The sequence below is a fragment of the Leptonotus elevatus genome, chromosome 12 (genome assembly GCF_054856555.1).
Source record: "Leptonotus elevatus isolate MCC_2025b chromosome 12, RoL_Lele_1.0, whole genome shotgun sequence".
In the NCBI taxonomy this organism is placed as follows: domain Eukaryota; kingdom Metazoa; phylum Chordata; class Actinopteri; order Syngnathiformes; family Syngnathidae; genus Leptonotus; species Leptonotus elevatus.
In genome coordinates, this window is record NC_141250.1 from 21,127,680 (window position 1) to 21,146,405 (window position 18,726).

Consider the following 18,726-nt stretch of genomic DNA (forward strand, 5'->3'; position numbering starts at 1 on the left):
GCACGGCTGAACCCAACTGGAATGGCGGGAAAAAAGTGACAGTTGGTGACTCACGCTCTCACACATCTACTGACGCAGTCGTACAAAAAAACTGGGACCATGTATCACCCCGGGATCACACCGCAGGCGAGCTCCGGACACGAACATTTTATGGACAAAACTCAATGGCTGCTTCTACGATGACGTTCCTTGCAGCATCGATTTTTAGGTTGTCCAAATAAACAGGATGTGCCGTGTCATATATAAACCACCACCATTATAAATCTCTCCTCATCCATGTTGGCTGCAGTGAATTAAGCGTTAAGCATTATGACGTTTTGCAGACATGATTGCGAAATAGGATCTGGCGAGTATTTTATTCTGAAAAGTAACCGGATTTTTTTTATTTTGAAACTGCGTCGGTCTTCCTGTCCCGCTCGATGTGTTCTGTGCTAGTTTGCCATTTGGCGGATGCCGACGGTTGCGCCGTCCGGCAAAATGAGAAAATAGGTGTATCCATGCGGCGGGCTCCGGCACGGCGCAGCTAGTCCGCAGTCGATCCGCAGCTGGTGTAATTTGAACAAACTGATAGAATGGAAACGAATCGGCTGCGCCGACGGAGCGGAGCCGCAACGCACACGGTGTAATCCCGGAGTCTCCACATACAGCATATTGTGTACTGTATTACCTTTATTGAACCACAAAAACATGATGCGATTGCTAAGGAAGAAATGAGGAAGTGGGCTTCAAATTTTGAATAGCCGGAAACTCAGTGGCTGATCTTGTGAAAACGAATAAATGAATCCCGTACAATGCGCAACACTTAAATTGGTTACTTTCAGATGGGTTTAAGAGGATTTTTTTTTTTTTTACGAGAAGCAGGGAATGACAAGTTACATACTGTACAACGTACAGTTGAGGAATAGATTATTGTTCACTTTTCCAGCATCGCTACACATGCAAAGCAGCCCGACTCAACCTCCGTGTGCTTGTTATCTGAACATCAAGCTCAAATTCTCTCGTGTATCATTCAGTTCCTCCTGATCAGAACGGGACCCACAGGGAGCCGAATGCTGCCACTCATCAATACCTCCGACCCATTGGCGAGAATCTCCGACCTATCCTGGACGTCCTGAGCAGCCCCGGTGACCAATCAGGTGGCAAATGTACTAACGGAGATTGCCTGTGACATGGTTGGTACCGGGCAGCATTTCAGGGAGGAAACTTGACACCCCGTCAACAGGACGGCAAGGAGAGAAGAAAGGGTGTGGCAGGACCAGACATGCTGGTGCATCAGTGTGTGTGTGTGTGTGTGTGTGTGTGTGTGTGTGTGTGTGTGTGTGTGTGTGTGTGTGTGTGTGTGTGCTTTACTTGTAAACAGTGTTTTTTCAGATCTTGATACAAGTTTAAATAAGGAACAAGCTCATGTCATCATGTAAACTAGATTTAATTCACTCGCAGCCATTTTCAGTGAAGCAACCCCCTTCAGATTTTGCGAGGCCCACAGAATATTGTCTTTTAAAAACATGGAACCTACCAAAAAAAAAAGATTATAGTCTCTTCTTTCATCAGGAAAAAAAATATATATATTTGTAATATAGCTAAGTTTCATCAATATTCACATTACTGGTGAAAACACTGACAAAAAGAGCTTGTTGCAACATGGCGCTGACTGATCTCTTATACTCTGCTACCACCTCCTGGTCATTTTTTTATAACTACCATTGCTTTGAGCCACCTCTTCATGTCAGAAGCTGCATCAAAGCCTCATGTATGCTCTTACATAAAATAAAATAAAAATAATGTGTACAGGGAGTCCTCGAGTGACGGCCGAGTTCCCTTCCTTTACTACCGATGTAACCCGAATTTCATCGTTAAAGTCTATATTTACATCAAAATACTTTGTACAGTAATTTTAAAAAACATAATTACGCGACCCAGAAGAGCCAAAACCAATATTTTGTGTTTCCGCACGGATATTTATTGCTGACGAACGGCAGAGCAGAGTTAATTCAAACTTTAACATGGAAAAGTGACGCGCCTGATGGCCTGCACACAACTTTAAATAACTTTAAAATGGCAGGATTATTGTAGGAAATTAACGAAAAAGAAGGCGCTACGGACGAGGCCCGGGCGCCGTAAAGTCGAAACGACATAACTCGACGACTCCCTTTAAACACACTTTTGGGAGTGAATGACAAAGTAGTAAAAACGTGTTCACACGTTTTTGGGAGTGAATGAGTTAAACGCGGTCCAAGCATACCGATAATCCCGACAAATCTTTCAACTCAAATTTAGTCTGAGCCTGATTATCGGACGTCTCTAGAAGATGATCCCGATTGATTGATCCTGTGGTGTGAGGTGTGTTGAGTGATTTTGCCTTCTCCGATCTGCTTGGAAAATTGTCAGCGCCTGCAATTGCCAACATTTGCGATCGTTAACTCTTACATCAGATCCGATTTCAGAGAGCAAGTTTTGCATTTCATGTATGTTTGGTCGGTGTCAATGTGTGGAGATACTCACATTTATAAAAAAAAAAAAAAAAACACTTTACCCAAACAAAAGTCTGTCACTTGTAACTCAGCACTCCTCACAACAGGGGAAATTAAAACACATCACAGCTGGCCAATAAATCTCAAAGATACAAGCAAGGATTTTACCATTTACAATTAAAATGGCCTGAAATCCTTTTCCTCCTTGACAATCGGCACCATCTTGTTTATGGTTCCATACAGAATAAACCAAGCACCTCAAAACGTTGTTTCCTTATACTATACAGTATTTGCAGTTTTTCGATCAATGGGCCAAACAAAGCCACTTGTTAAGTGGCGGCGGGGGAAAAGGGGGCGGGACTGTAATCACTGCTTGATTGAACTCTCTAGTGGCTGACCGAGCAGTTTATCCTCACAAAGCACGAAGCCGCCGAATGCTCAAGCAAAATCAAGAAGCGACGTCGTGCGTTCACCTAAAAGTGGAAATCACAAGTCACCTTCGACTGAAAGAGTCCGGGGTCGAGCCGACCTGCCTCTGAAGGAGTTATTACCGATTTCCAAATAAGCGTCATTAAGAGTGTGTTTGTGGTAAGCAGAGCTGCGTGTCGGCAGCGGACAAACAAGGGGACGCGCTGCAGAGCGCACAGCGGCGTTCGCTCACCTGCGAAGTCATTAGTGCGGCTTACAAAGACGTCCTGGGGAGTTTGTTGTGGAGTCATGCAGACAAGTCTTGAGTTTGTGACCTTGCTTTGGACAGTTTGAATACATGCGTGATCAGGATTTTGGAGCCGATCAGCGATCAGCGACTTAAAAAAAAAAAGAAAAAAAAAAAAAGATCACCAATCACCAGTTTTCAGCCATCCTGATTTGAATCACACATTTTGGAAGAATTCCAAGGCTCATACTTTATACGACCTCCTACAAGGTAATTCTTCCAAATGAGCGCCAAATGGAAGCAGCTAAATTCAAAGAATTTCACTGGGAGATTTAAAAAAAATAATAATAATTGTTCCTGACGCTGGTTTCACCCAGAATGAAAAAGTTTCAAGGACCATTGCATAAAACTGAACTGGAAGCTCGTCTGAATGAAGCCATCATTTGGAGTGAATTCCAAGTCAATTTGTACTTTGACAAACTCCTGCTTGGGATTTTTCTCCGAATTTGTCCCCATGGGAAGCTTTTTTTTCCTTTTTCTTTCTTTTTTGCCTGCAGGCCCTACACCGTGAAATGTAGGCGGAGCGTGACATCATCTGATCAAAGATTTGTCATGATAAATGGGGGTGGGATGTTCAGTCCGAACTTCTTTTTTTTCTGACTAAATCTATATAACAAGGTTGAAAGTGCATACAGTAGTAAGCATTCATGATCCTTAGCAACGGCTAACGAAGTCGTATGTGAGAGGCATTTGTTCTTCATTTGTCTATCCCTCCATTTTCTATTTTGGCAAAAGGCAGACTGGACACAGAGAGACGACGGACAACCATTCAAACCCACTCACTTCATTACTGAACGGACAGTGAACACATGCTATCGAGCCAGCGAACTCGCTACATTTATTTACATTTTGCTCATGTATTCTTGGTACTTAAATTGCCCTGAAAACTTAAGCAACACGTGCCTTGCTATTCAGTTCAGTGGCAAGTCAAACAAGGAGATGTAAGCATGCAAAAAATGGCAACTGTGCAATAACGGCTTCAAAAAAAGAAAAAAAAAAGCATCCATCCATCCATTTTCGATGGTGTCCGTCCCTTATGCCAACGGACTGATTGTCAATCTCAGGGCAAATTGAAATCAGGGAATCATACAGAACAAAAAGATCCGAAGAAAAAAAGACTTCACACTGGCACCCAGTCAGCGGTAGACCACATTTGAAAGTTCTGCTACTGGTCTGTAATCCACGGAACGGTTTGGGTCCTGAATACGTTCAAGGAATGCTAAATGAATGAGTGGTTTTGTTTTGTTTTAATAATTGTTTTCCTTTCGGACACATTATCACAGGTTACATCGATCCTACAATATCATTTGCGACATTGATTATGATAGTCATTGATTCATATCGTTATCCATCCCAGACTTGGATCAATTAGTGGAGCCCAGCAGTTCAAAGCAAACATGGTGAAGCGGCATTTAGCTGTTATGCTGCAAGCAAATGGAATAGAAATGAGCTCCGAGAGTAAATGCCTTTAAATCCGGATTAAAACCCCAAACTTGTGTTTCTCATACTTTTAAATGAAGGCCTTTTAAACATTTAAAATCAATTTGCCTGTCAGTAAATTTAGAATGTTACTTAAATTATCCCTTTGCTTTGAAAAGCCTTTAAATCTTTAGTTTGTAGCTGTGATTGAAAGTTGCTCAACGTACGTTCTTTTAGTCATTCTTAGTAAGCTATTTTTTGCTCCGTTTGCTTTGACTTTGAATGTCTTTGTGTTTTTTGTCGTTTGTTCAATTTTAGGCGTCAGGTGCACTTTTGGTCGCGTTGCGTTGTCTTGCGTATTCAATGTGCCGTATGAATAAAACCGCAGAGTGCGAATTGTCATTTGAACCACGCTTGACAACAACACATTTGACTGGTCGCACGCTGGCAACGTAATCGGGTTGGCTGTTTACTACGTGGTGAGTTCAGTGTTAGCATCTTCTACATGCTCCTTGCGAGTGTTTTCATTTTGTATTTGTGTGTTTTGACTGTTGAGAGTGCGTCAGCGAGTATAGTGCGACTTGTTTCCCCCCCCCCCCCCCCCTCTACTCAGAGCTGTCTTGTTCAACACAACCAGAAAACAACAAAAGCCACAGTTTATACCTCACAACATTTGTAAGTAAGAGCGCAAGTTAGTCTAAGTCATAATAATAATAATTTCCTTTATTTAGCCAGTGACGGCAACTTCTCATTGACAATGCTGACCCGGAGGTAATGTCGTTTTCAGCATCTTGCCCAAGGACACTATTCGGTTCCAGCAAAACTGTCACATTCACACCAATGGACAGTTTAGAGCAGAGGTGGGCAAATTCGGTCCTCGAGGGCCGGAGTCCTGCAGGTTTTGGAGGTTTCCCTTTTCCAACACAGGCTGATTTCAATCAACAGGATCGTTAGCAGGGTTATGCAGAGGCTTGCTGATGAGCTGATCATATATCAGCTGTGTTGGAGAAGGGAAAACATCCAAAACCTGCAGGACTCCGGCCCCCGAGGACCGAGTGTGCCCACCTCTGGTTTAGAGTCTTCAATGAACCTGGAAAAAACATGCAAACTCTGGTAATCAAACCCTCAACCCGAGAACTGTGAGGCACACACTAAATACGCATTCACCGTGCTTGGGGAAAAAAAAAATTCCGGAACTTTTTTTGGCATCTATGTTGAGCAAAACAAACAGGGGCAATATTTTCTGATAGATTACGAGAGGTCAAACTTTTTTTTTTTTGCACACGCGCCAAACCCACGAGCACAATAAGCTTCTGGGCGGCACAGATGCAACCTCCTCTTGCCATCTGTTCCATTCAATTCAATGCCGCCGCCCGGCGCTCCGTACATCAGGACACCATTCAATAAACACTGTCGCTACTCAAGGCTGCCTGCACACCCACGCAGCAAATTAGCATGTACACACACACGAGCGAGAGAAGGCGAGCGAGAGCGCGAGCGCGAGCGCGGACGGTTCAGATCACACACGCGCAGCAACGCAAGAACGGCAAGAAGAGCACAGATCGAGTCCACATCCACTCTGGCGCGATGCAAACACGCCAAGTCAGGAGGGTCGGGGGAAGGTCTGAGCGAGTATTTCAAACCCACTTCCATTCCATGCATAACAATAACAAGAGCCTCTTCTTACCCATCAGTTGCGCTTCCTCGGAGCAAAAAAGTCAGCCTTTGGTGTGTGAGCCAAAACAAAAAACCGAAAAAAAGTGGAACTGAAGTCAGCTGGGAAGTACGCAAAAAAATAATAAAAAAAATCCACAGCAGACAAATGTTGTTTTCCGAGTGGGGGAGAGAGAGAGAGAGAGAGAGAGAGAGAGAGAGAGAGAGAGCTCTTTCCCACTCTGGGTGTCTCTCGCCTGTCTCCGTTTTCCCTCACTGACGCGCTCGCTCGGGTCTGCCCTCCGGCTGCTTCGCTCTCCCCTCCCTCTCTTCGCCGACTGCCTGGTCCCCGCCCTCTCTCTCTCTCTCTCTCTCTCTCTCTCTCTCTCTCTCTCTCTCTCTCTCTCTCTCTCTCTCTCTCTCTCTCTCTCTCTCTCTCTCTCTCTCTCTCTCTCTCTCTCTCTCTCTCTCTCTCTCTCTCTCTCTCTCTCTCTCTCTCTCTCTCTCTCTCTCCTCTCTCTCTCTCCTTTCGGCGTCCGGGAGTCACTTTCTCCTTGCTCGCCTGTCAGATTTGACCCACGTTGCTTTTTATTTGGGGACGCTTCATTGTCGGTGTGTGTGTGTCAGTTCTTCCACGCACGCACGCACGCACGCACGCGCACGCATTTCTGTCTATCCAAAGCTACAACACTCCTCCTGCACAATAGCAGACCCAACGATACAGACCGTTTTTGTGAGGATAACTTGACGAGAGTGCCACGGCCTGGCCTTTCAATATTCGGATCACTTTTTCTTCCTTTGAAAAGGGGACACACGCTGAATATCAAAAGTGTACACACCCCCCTCATCAAATGTCAGATTTGTAGTTCAGGTTCAGATTTTCTACAGATGAAACTTGGGACAGGAATTATGAACAGTTCCAAATGTCAAATAGCAAACTTCAGGCTTCCTTGAGAATTTTTTTTATAAAAAGGCTACTAGAACATCTGAAGTTCATTATGTGGTTGATCAGGGGCACTCATTTGCTCCCAAAAATGTATAATCCATTTTATTTTAAATGTTTTAAATGCCCCAAAGACGTATTTATATGTGTGTGTTTTTATGCTACAACGGTTGAAGCCATGGTATTTATTATAAAAACGCCAAGTAGGTGGCAGCAGAGCAAAAGAGATCTACCAGGGCCATGTTACAAACAAGCTGAATAATAATGAAACTTCGCTATATTGTAATGCTATTTGCTGCAAAACAGAAACAGATAGACATATATATTTTTTCCTGATGAAAGAATCTTTCTTTTGGTAGGTTCCATGTTTTTATAGCAATAGAACACACTATTCTGTGGGCCTCGCAAAATCGGTCAAAACCCAGTATAACAGCCGGGAGCGAAGGGGGTTGCTTCAGTGAACATGGCTGCCAGTGAATGAGTTAAAGGGTGGCATGTGTGCGCCGACTCTCATTTAAAAAGTGTTTGAATATGGTTAATTCTGAACTCTTTCCAGTCATTAAAGGGTGTGCAGACTTGTGCAACCACATTATTTCAGATGTTATGTTTTAATTCCCCTTTCAAAAAGATTTGGGTTTGGTCACTAAAGTTGTTATGCAAATATCGACATCAATTTGGTTCACACCCAACATGTTTCCCTTGAATCCGTAAGTGCCTGTGATTACCCGCAAATAAAAATTCAGGTGTTCTAGGTTTTGTGCTGTTGAAGGTTTTGTGCAAACACTGACTGCTCTTTGGAACTCTTCATAATTCCCTCCACCTTCACTTTCAGGCGATGAAAAACAGACCCTAATCATGAGGATGCTGTAACACGTTCATTTTTTTTCAATGGTCGTATAAGTCGCATTAAAAGGTGGAATGGTTTTGAAATGAATGATCTTGGTCTCATTTGTTGTTAAATCTGGCAATTTGTAAACTATAAATATTCCAGATACTGAGCTGATCTTATCTTCGCGTAGCTGTTGTGTGCGCGTGTACACATATGTGCGCTTTGGGCACAAAGTTCATGCCTTCCCGTGTTTTCGGAGCTATTTTTGAAGTCCTGCGAAGAATCCGGGATTGGCAGGTTTTCGACGATGGGTAAACACACACAAACACCTGGCATCGATAAAAAGGGCCGGTTATCAGCATGATGTGCGCCGCTGACGTCAAAGCCTTACCTAAGCTTCATGACCCTGATAAGAGCCCAAATCGTACGCAAACCTCCCTCTTCATTTTTAGAACGGGGAAGCGACCCCGTTGGGGGAGGGCAATGACCCGACACAGCGGAGGAGCGACCAAACCGACTCCGAGGGTAAACACTCGTGCATTGGAAACGTGGTCAAAGATCAGTGCGGATAAGTTATGCGCCTTTCAATGCACCTTGAATTTATGTGTAGATTTGATATAAATTCATTGATGAGATTTAGAGACGTAGTTTTTATTAAAGGGTCATTGACGGTCAAGTTTGTCCGATGAGGCCCCATTTTATGGAGACATCATGTGAAAATAATAATAATTTTTAATCATTATAATTTCACTTGTGTGGCTAGCTAGCTTGCTAATAGTTAGCCTCATGATTTTAATTAAATTGAATATATTGTCGTGAGACCAACCATCATATCTGGCGCGATCACGGTAGAAAATTAACTGTGCTGGGTCTGGTGAAGTCATGAAGCATATACCCCCCCCCCTCCCCCCATCTTAATATGTATTGTATGTAACATTATGTAACCTGTCACCCTGAGTGATTTGCACTTAGCAGAGGTAATGCATAATCTAGCAATACAGAACAATTTGATTGATTGTGAGGAATGTTACCGTAATAGTGCTTCATATGCGTGGGGAACGGCTACCCCGGCTAATTAATCAGTGTTTCACTTCCATTTTCCAATATGCATGTCCCAACCAAATAGCTGATCAGTGGGCACGTGCCTTGAGACAGGAGGGATCTGAAATTTTCAACATACGAGCCGTAATTCGGCCGTTTTTTTGTGTTGATTTCTTATTCGATCGCTGTGGCAGCGCACTTGACTCACTTCACAAGCAGCAGTTGGTAGATACTTAACCCCCCCCCCAAAAAAAAGGCTTCAAGCTGTTTGGTGCCACTCCCAGTTAAAGTTTACAGTCAAACTAAACATAAAACAAAGATAATTTAACATGTATTTAAAACAAACATAACTTTGCCTTTACGTCCACTAGCGTAATGCTAACATATAGCGGAAAACGCCATAGACAGGCTAAAGAATAGCATCTATGTGGCAGCGTCAAAACATTAACTCATTCATTTTCACTGAAGCAACCTCCTTCGCTCCTGGCTGTTTCACTGGATTTTGACAGATTTTGTAAGGCCCACAGAATATTGTGTTCTATTGCTATTAAAACATGGAACCTATCAAAAGAAAGATTAGAGTCTCTTCTTTCATCAGGAAAAAAAGTATTTGTCTTTTTTTTGTCTTTTTTGGGGGGGGGGGGCTCAGTTCATTCGGTAGTATATATAAAGTATTTTTCTATCTTTTTCTGTTTTGCAGCAAATAGCATTAGAATATAGCTAAGTTTCATCATTATTCACAAATCTGTTTAAAACGAACGAGCTTTTTGTAACATGGCCCTGGTTGATCCCTTATACTCTTCTGCCACCTGCTGGCCGTTTTGTAATAACTACAATTGCTTCAAGCATTCTCTTTAGTTATGAGGCTGCATCAAAGCTTTCTGTATGCTCTAGCTTAAAAGAACAACAACGTATAAATGTATTTGGTAGCATGGTAATACTTAAAATAGAACATATTTATACGTGTTACCTTGCTGCCGTACGACTCCATCATAAATTGAAGAAACTATGTACAGTATACGATAAATAAGATGTAAAATGGAACTTGTAAGACTTGAATTTGTGGGCCGGGCTATAAAGTTAAAAAAAAAAAAAAGGAAAGAAAAAAAGTCCATGTGAAAGAAGGCTTGTGCTGTTATTTGCATCACCCGGCAAGAGAAGCAGACAAGGCGCTAAGTGAGCATATTTGAGATAAATATCTCATGTAGTCATCTGCATGAGAGCCGCCGTGCGTGCGTGCGTGCGTGCGTGCGTGCGCATTCAATAATGCATGCAGCATAATGATTTCAAGGCATGTCCAAGTACGCAGCGTGGCAGACAGGACTGATGAATAAATCATGCGCGGCGTCGGCCTCGTAATGTACACACAAATAAAGCTACAAGTTAGTCCCGCGTGTGAAAAACGGGTCCAAAATGTCAACTTTTATCTTGCGCCACATTAAGTTCGTCTTCCTCTGCATGGAGACTGGAAGAGGAAGGTGAGGATTTTCTTTCATCCGCGTCCCCCGAGAATCACATAGCGGGGGCTCCAAAAAAACGTGAGCTACGGTGTCATTTATTATTGATTTGGGTTATTTATAATACACACGCACGCTCTTCACAACACTCTCGTCAACCCCCCCATTTTTTTGCTCTTTGTCCCACTGATGTTGCCTGCTGAGACTTGACATTTCTGAAATAAAATGTCTTCTATCTGTTCTATATCTGTTCTTTAACATTACACTGCCACGTTCATTCTAGTCATTACCCCATCAATGGCATTTCCCATTATGGGTTAGCATTTAGCTAGCAGCAAGGCTATGTGCTTGTTTGAAATACATAATGCGTCACTCTCTTGGTTGAATTAACAACTCAAAGCCTCCTTTTTGAACAATTGTTTGCTATCTGCCAAACTGCGGCTTGTCATTGCCCATCAAATGCATGCACTTCAATAAACACAAAAACATCTTATTTCAAGTCAGGCCCATCTTTGAAAAAAAAGACATTGTTTTGTTCCTGAGCGAGGAACTCCCTTCATTCATATTTTACGTCCTCTCCTTCCATGGTAATGCCTTCCGGGGCCGGTGCCGAGCTTGCAACAGACCGAGGGCCATTAGCTGCCAGTGATGATGGCGGCATCCCCCGCCCTCCCCGTTTCTTTCCAAGCACTTACACTCGTACGGGTGCCCCCTGTGCACCCGTTTGGATTTGAGTACAACATCTCTAAAGTCAAAAGGCACAGACAGCAGACAATAGCAATCTACCTACACTACAAGACAGAAAGCTGAATGGACATGACGTCATCAAGCAAATCCGCAGTTGACTACTTTGTTTTGGGCAGAACATTCGCTTGAACTTTTCATTTCTATTGGTCAACTGGACTCCAACCATTCACTGCCGCAGACGAATATATCCGTCAAGTAGGTTGTAAGAGGGTCTCGCCCAGCTTGTCGGTGAAGTTTAGATGTAAGCTCATGATGGAGGATGAATTAGGGCTGGGTATCGGTTCTAATTTCCTCAATTCATTTGATTTTGAGTCACAAGAGTTCACTTCAATTCAATTTAGATTTTTTTCTGATTCCATTCACTTCAATTCAATCTAATATTGGTTAATTATGGAACGTCAATTCTTCTGAACTCTTTTACTGCCACGCGTTTTCAAAAAAAAACAACCCCAACAGCGCCAGCCGATTTGTAGCCTTTTAACTCATTTTTCAAGGCAAACGGAATATTGTGTACTTTGACTACACAAACATGCTGCGTATCAAATGAAAAATTTTGTTCTATTCTTTCATTAGAAAAAATTGATCTTTCTACCTTCTTCTTTAGTAATCGCCATTTGAAAAAAATGTCATTTGAGTGACATTGAGCGAAAATTTAAAAGAAAAGGAGAAAATGAGCTATTTTGTGAAAAGATACATGTTGTCCCTAAAGGGACGATCAAAACGCTTGAATGTGTCCAGTGAATGACGAGAGCCCGGTGTGGGGGAGGGTGTCACATGTTTCTTTAGGAACGTTACCAGGCTTAACTTGCTTTCTTTATAAACGTTTCACATTGCTACAAAATGCTTTCAACTGGAAATGAGTTTTGAAAAATGAATCTCATAGTTATGTTAGTAACAACCAAATAAATAATATAGAGCAAAACTTGGCATGACAGTCTGGGTTCCTTTTAAGTTCATTCAATAATGTGATGTCCAACCCAATAATTGTATTCGCTTGAAAAGCGGGTAGCTTCAAACAAAAAAAACAAAAAGGTGCTCCGTCCTGAGTTGTAGACGTACATACCACTTTTCCAGCACTGTGGATCTTAAAGTTCAGACAAAAAAAACAACAACAACAACAAAACGGCTGTCAACAGCGTAACTCGGTGGATGAGCTAATTGCAATTAGCAGAACTTGCATATTGAGTGATGAATTTCAGAAGAGTTCAAGATATGCGTTCTCCAAATTGGGTTAGTGGTCAAATATAGCTGGTGGCCATTAGACATTAGCGGTCATCAGCTATAAAGAAACCCTCTTTCTGTCCTTCGGCACGTGCTCCTAGTGGCATCTGTGGTCCAACAAAATCTTTAGGAAGGTAAAGCGAAAAGGTGGGAACCCAGAAGTGGTCATCCATTATAGATTGCTTCCAGAAGACGGCTCGCCATCCATATGGTTCTGCTTGGGCTCTTAAAAGCCTTTACAAAGCACACCTCTGCATTAACAAGCCAGAGGAAGTGAAAGAGGGCCGAAGGAATGTCTGCAGTCAAATGTACACAAGGGCACGCCTCCGCGTAACATTCACACACGCAGAAGAGAAACGGTAAAAAAAGTGCAGACGAGCGGTACGGACGGAGATGAGGCGACATCGTCGGTTGGGAAAGGCGAGCGTTGGGCACGGAAAGAAGGGGGTGATAAAACTTTTGACACCAGAAACCTCAAGCATCCTGGCGACCATTTCAAATCAATAATGTGCTGGCATAGGGCAACATTCTCCGTTTGAAAAGGAAACGGCAGGTCACATTTCCTTTGTTTTGCTTTTTTGAAAGAGCAATAAAATATGACGGCCAACTGGAGCCTTCTCAGTGCCAAAAATTGTCAAGATAATTGCTACAGGAATGTTTACGAACATAAATGAAATCATGAAGGCAGTCGGGAAAGTGACGAGGACATCCATTCTGTCAAGGTAGAAATATGATCAAATGCATTGATTTGACTTTTCGGTGGAGAAGAGGTTTGCCACTCACTCCATCGTGCCAGTGACGGCAGTTCACATTTGGACCAAATTACTGGGACATATGGCGCGCTCGCATCACCCCCCCCCCCCTCCCCCCGTTTTAGTTTGCTAGTAGAAGAGCTGTAAATCTCCAAAGAGCAGACGGAAAATGACATGTGGGCAAAATTGTCGGGACCCTTCACTTTAAGAAATGATGTCTGAAAAAAACAACAACTGACAAACGTAGCAAATAAATACATGACTGTAAATGAAGTACTGAAAAACAGGCTTTGCTTTTGAATTTGCCTCAAAATAACTTGAACACAACTGGATGGCACACTTGAGCTAATGCAGTGGTGCCTTGAGATACGACGATGCTTGTAACTCAAAAACATCAGATTTCAAATGGTCACAATAGTTCAGTAAACTGCAGTAAATATCAGCTCTTCGCAGAGGATAAAGAATATGTCTGCCAGTATTGTTACAGTCATAGAAAAAATTATAATAGACCACTAGTGGTAATAAAAAGTAATTTTGAGATCAATATTTGTTTAAGGTACATCACCAGCTTAATCAATAATAGTTGTGATTCCAATACCCCCCACCCCAACCCCATAATCGTCCAGCCCTAACACACAAACGCACACACTATAGTCTAGTAAGAATGGCGGAGTGCTCTGAGCCAGACTTGTTTTTGTCTTCCAGGAGAGCAAACAATGTTTTAGCCTACTTTGTCTGCTCGGTTGCCATTATTCTGACAGCCGTGCGTGTGTGTGCGTGCGTGCGTGCGTGCGTGCGTGCGTGTGTTGCCATGAAGGTCACAACCTCCGGCTATAATTAGGTAGTGATAAACTGCCGTGTTTTCCCATTGGAAGTCAAATCTTTCACTGTTTTGAAAAGTTTTAGCCTTGTATCAGAACACCTTAAATTTTGCTTATATACCAATATATATATATATATATATACTAATATATATATATATATATACTAATATATATATATATATACACTAATATATATATATATATACACTAATATATATATATACTAATATACTAATATATATATATACTAATATATATATACTAATATATATATATATATATATATATATATATACTAATATATATATATATACTAATATATATATATATATATATATATATACTAATATACTAATATATATATATACTAATATATATATATACTAATATATATATATATATATACTAATATATATATATATATATACTAATATATATATATATATACTAATATATATATATATATACTAATATATATATATATATATACTAATATATATATATATATATATATATATATATATATATATATATATACTAATATATATATATAGTATATGTCTGTGTGCATACAAGATGTAGCTAGCACTGAATGCTGCCTACACCAAACTGGCATCAGTCACGGAGCTCCATGCCAGGTCAGGGAGTGTGTGGGTGTGTCGGTGGCTTTCTGTGAGCCCATCTGGAGATCTGGCAAGGAGGCCCGAGGGCAACGCGGGCCTCCTGGTGATCATATGTGCACCAAACAGGGTTGCGTCATCCCAAAAAAAAGGTGCTTAAACGATGCAGGTGACGATCGAGGTCAGCTGGGATGCGAAAGTTGGACGGAAAAAGTAGCGGTGGAATGAAATTCAATCAATATGAACCTAATTTTAATCTTAATGTCATATGGGGGGGGGGGGGGGGGTGAATCAACGATTGATTCACAGAAAGTCCCTCAAAAGAATCCAGTGAGGCAGAAGTCACCATAGAGTGGATCACCATCATTTGACACTAATTTCAGTTCTTCATTCACAAAACCGAAATGTGACAAAATGAGCCATGGGACTTTTCTGCTTCTGTAAATAGTTGCACGAGAGCCGCTCGGATTTGCAAAGGCGTCCTTTTGCTCCTTCCATTTACAAGCTGCGTCACTTACAATAATCCCAAATATTGACACACTGTGCAGCTGTGAGCGACGCTCTGAAACTCGCACACATCAACACGCACGAGGTTCCCGCTCGCTCCACTCGGCTCAGTGGGCCGGGATGCTTGCCAGCTGTTAGTTAAGTTGGGCTTGTTTCTTTTTAAGTGTTCTTGCCGACAGATATTCCGTTTGGTTTGGCTGGGAAAGCGAAATTCCTGTCACAACATGGCTGCTTGCACTGTAGCCAATTTGCATGTTAAGTGACTTGTTCACCAATTTGCCCCGTTTTTTTTTGTTTTGTTTTGTTTCGTTTTTCGTTTTGACCCGATATCAGGACTTGAAATTTGCTTTACATTAAAACAGTAGCACCGTCATACACATGCAAATCACAGGACAACATAAACATATTGCATTCCACTGGAGATAGACCGATACGGTTTTGTCAGGGCCGATACCGATTATTAGTAGTCAAGGATGCCAATAATCAATATTTGGAGCCGATATCCATTTTTACTTAAAGTAATGGCATCAAAATTTGAAAAAATAGAAACTCCAGCTCTAAATTTGTTTGAATTTTTAAGCATGTGTTTATTGAGCAACCTTTAGGGTTCGTAAAATGTTGGAGTAAAAAAAAAAGAAAAAGAAAATCTTAGTCAATGGACATCTTTGTTTTAAAAAACTAGCAAAAAGTTCAGGGATCTCCCAGCGGCACTAGCATGTCTTCAAAAGTTAAATAAAAACTTAAGTCAGCAACATCCCTGAAAATTTTAATTCCCAGTAATTCGTTCCCTGAAGTTAGTTCCACTTTTTTTAAATGGATTTATTATCAACCATATGATTCTTCAAAATGGCCGATATTGGTCAAAATGCTGAATATTGACCCAGCCCATAATCGGTCTATCCCTACTTTCCATAAGTCTCTCTTCAACATATTTCCTTTATACCGATGATTTTATAAATAGTGAACCGTGAGGAGACGGCGGTTTGCTGTACATTTTGCGCCAATATCAGCTGACTTTCCCACAAAATATACATAAAAATGTGCCTGTATATCGTATATATAAATAATAAAAAAATAATGATGTGTGGCTGTCTTCTCGCCTGTCGAGTTTCTTCTCCCACCTTGCCCGCCTTCCTCCTCAATCGCTGCAGCGTCTGTGCTCTGATAGCTCGCTATGTGTCAGTAGCGTGTGGGCTGCTGCTAATTTGTGCAGAGTGGGAGAAAGCTTTTTTGGCATGTGGCAAAAGTGTATTTTAAGCCGCACAATCGCATTCTCACAGGCAGGTGCGCGTACACACACACACACACACTTGTCTTTGTATCATCGTGGGGACATCTCATTAGCATGGCGCTTTTCCTAGCCCCTTCCCCTGACCCCAACCATCAAAAATGATTGCCCACCCCCATTCCTTACCCTAACCTCAACACAATTCAAACCTAAACTCTAAAACCAAGTCTTGACCTTCAAAAATTCATGGTGACCACCAAATTGTCTCCACAATTTCAAGTTGGTCCCCATAATGGTAGTTAAACCTGGAAAAACACGCGTGTATGGGCAACCACAATGTAGCAAAGACAAAACCACACACAGACAAAAACACACACATTTTTGTCTGTGGTCTCCCGTTTTGAGGTCCTGCCCTAATGTCACATGCGCTTTCGGCAAAACAAACAGATGCCCCAACCCACGTTCACGTTTTGGACAGGAAGGCACTGGGCTGGCTGTTAAAATGATTCTGATGTGACAGAAAGGCGCAGATGCTTTCTGTTGGTTTCAGACGATTGCACGATTGTCAAGTCGTCAATAGTACGCGACATTCGGAATCCAATCACTGTCGTCAACTAACTTTGAACATTGCATTAGAGTTTTACACATAACCATTTCAGCTACAGGTAGTGTGGGAATGCTGGAAGCGTTCCTTTTTTTGTGGCATTTTTCCATTGGATATCATTCGTTCCACTTTTTCATCCAAATGAATGGAAGGTACTGCATGCCTATGCATTTTTGGGCTAAAGTTAGCATTTACTGAGCACAAGGTGGATTCAGTTAGCAAGCTGACTCCATACCTGTTTCACAAAAATATTGGATTTTCTAAAAGCTTTCTGATATCTTCTGATATTTCACTATGACAGAATGGACATGTTCAACTTGACAACACACATAATATGACAAAAACGACAAAATTGAATACAAAGTATAAATGCCACTAAAAACATTGGAAGGTTTGTTCCAGTGGCAGGTTGTTTCAAAATGACAGGGTGGACACATGTCAAATGTTAACTCATTTGCTAAAAACATATAAATATGTTCTATTTTAAATATTACCCGTGTCCCAAAAACGTATTTATACATTTAAAAAAAAAAAAAAAAGGAACGAAAAAGGAAAAGTTTTTTAGGCTAGAGCTTACAGAAAGCTTTGACGCAGCCTCTGAACTAAAGAGAACGGTTGAAGCAATGGTAGTTATTACAAAAACGGCCAGCAGGTGACAGCAGAGTATAAGAGATCAAGCAGAGCCATGTTGCAAAAAAGCTCTTTTGCCTAGTGTTTTGAACAGGTCTTGGAATAAAGATGAAATTTATCTATATTCTAATGCTAATTGTTGCAAAACAGAAACAGATAGAAATATACTTCTTTTTTTTCCTGATGAAAGAAGCGACTCTAATCTTTCTTTTGGTAGGCTCCATGTTTTGATAGCAATAGAACACAATATTTTGGGGGCCTTGCAACATCAGTCAAAATCCAGTCAAACAGCCAGGAGCGAAGGGGGTTGCTTCAGTAAAAAATGGCTGCGAGAGTATACACGATTACAACGGTTCGTTTGATCAAATAACTTGTCGGCAATAAAATTGTGTTGCTGTTTGATTTTGTATCGCTGAACGACACAATGACCAAAAAGGCATCAAACGAAGAAAACACAATTGAATTGTACTGATTTATGTGTGCGAATGGCTGGCAATCTTTATTATTCTGCTCCATTTTCCTCATGACTGATTGTGATGAGGACACCAAAGGCACTTTGTAGTGATATTGAGCCTAACGTCAGTGACGAGCTTTCGAGTTTGGCTGGCCTTCAAACAGATTACTCATAATGTCCATTATATAATGAAAATAATTGCGTGGGCGCCATTGCGCTTGTTTTCAAAGTGCACAGGTCAGCTTGGATTAGGTTGGGGATGGCGCTCGGCAAGACAACCGCGGCATTTCCTCTCCTTGAGTGTTTTGTTATGCGCCACGTGATTCTATGACAAATAGAGATCATCAACAGACTGGCGGCAACCCATGGCCATATGTGAACACAATATAGTTGCATCCGCCACATTTCTCTGTGTAGCTATCATGTATGTTTGCGTGCATTACATGTGACGATACATGCGACGGAGCAGAGTTAGTATCCAACGCCATCTGTTGCTCGGATGCCTTATCGGTATTTCCGCCGCCGCATGGCACAAACATACCACAACGTGGGATGCTTATCGGGCAGCATCATTCCACAAGAGCAGCAACACGTTCCGATATAAAAAATAA

The 18,726-nt window shown here is 41.6% G+C and overlaps 1 protein-coding gene across 5 annotated transcripts in view; it reads right to left on the reverse strand.

Annotated features, from left to right (window-relative positions):
- LOC147164998 (histone deacetylase 4-like) overlaps positions 1–18,726 on the reverse strand; it is a 105,054-nt gene that overhangs the window by 57,745 nt on the left and 28,583 nt on the right. Inside the window, exon 1 of one of the 5 annotated variants that reach the window (XM_086091161.1) lies at positions 6,293–6,534. The exons of the other annotated variants lie outside the window; for them this stretch is intronic. Coding sequence (XP_085947287.1) covers positions 6,293–6,296 — 4 coding nt within the window. The 5' untranslated portion in view covers positions 6,297–6,534. Of the gene's footprint in view, positions 1–6,292; positions 6,535–18,726 lie in introns of those variants that run through there. 5 annotated transcript variants of the gene reach the window in all.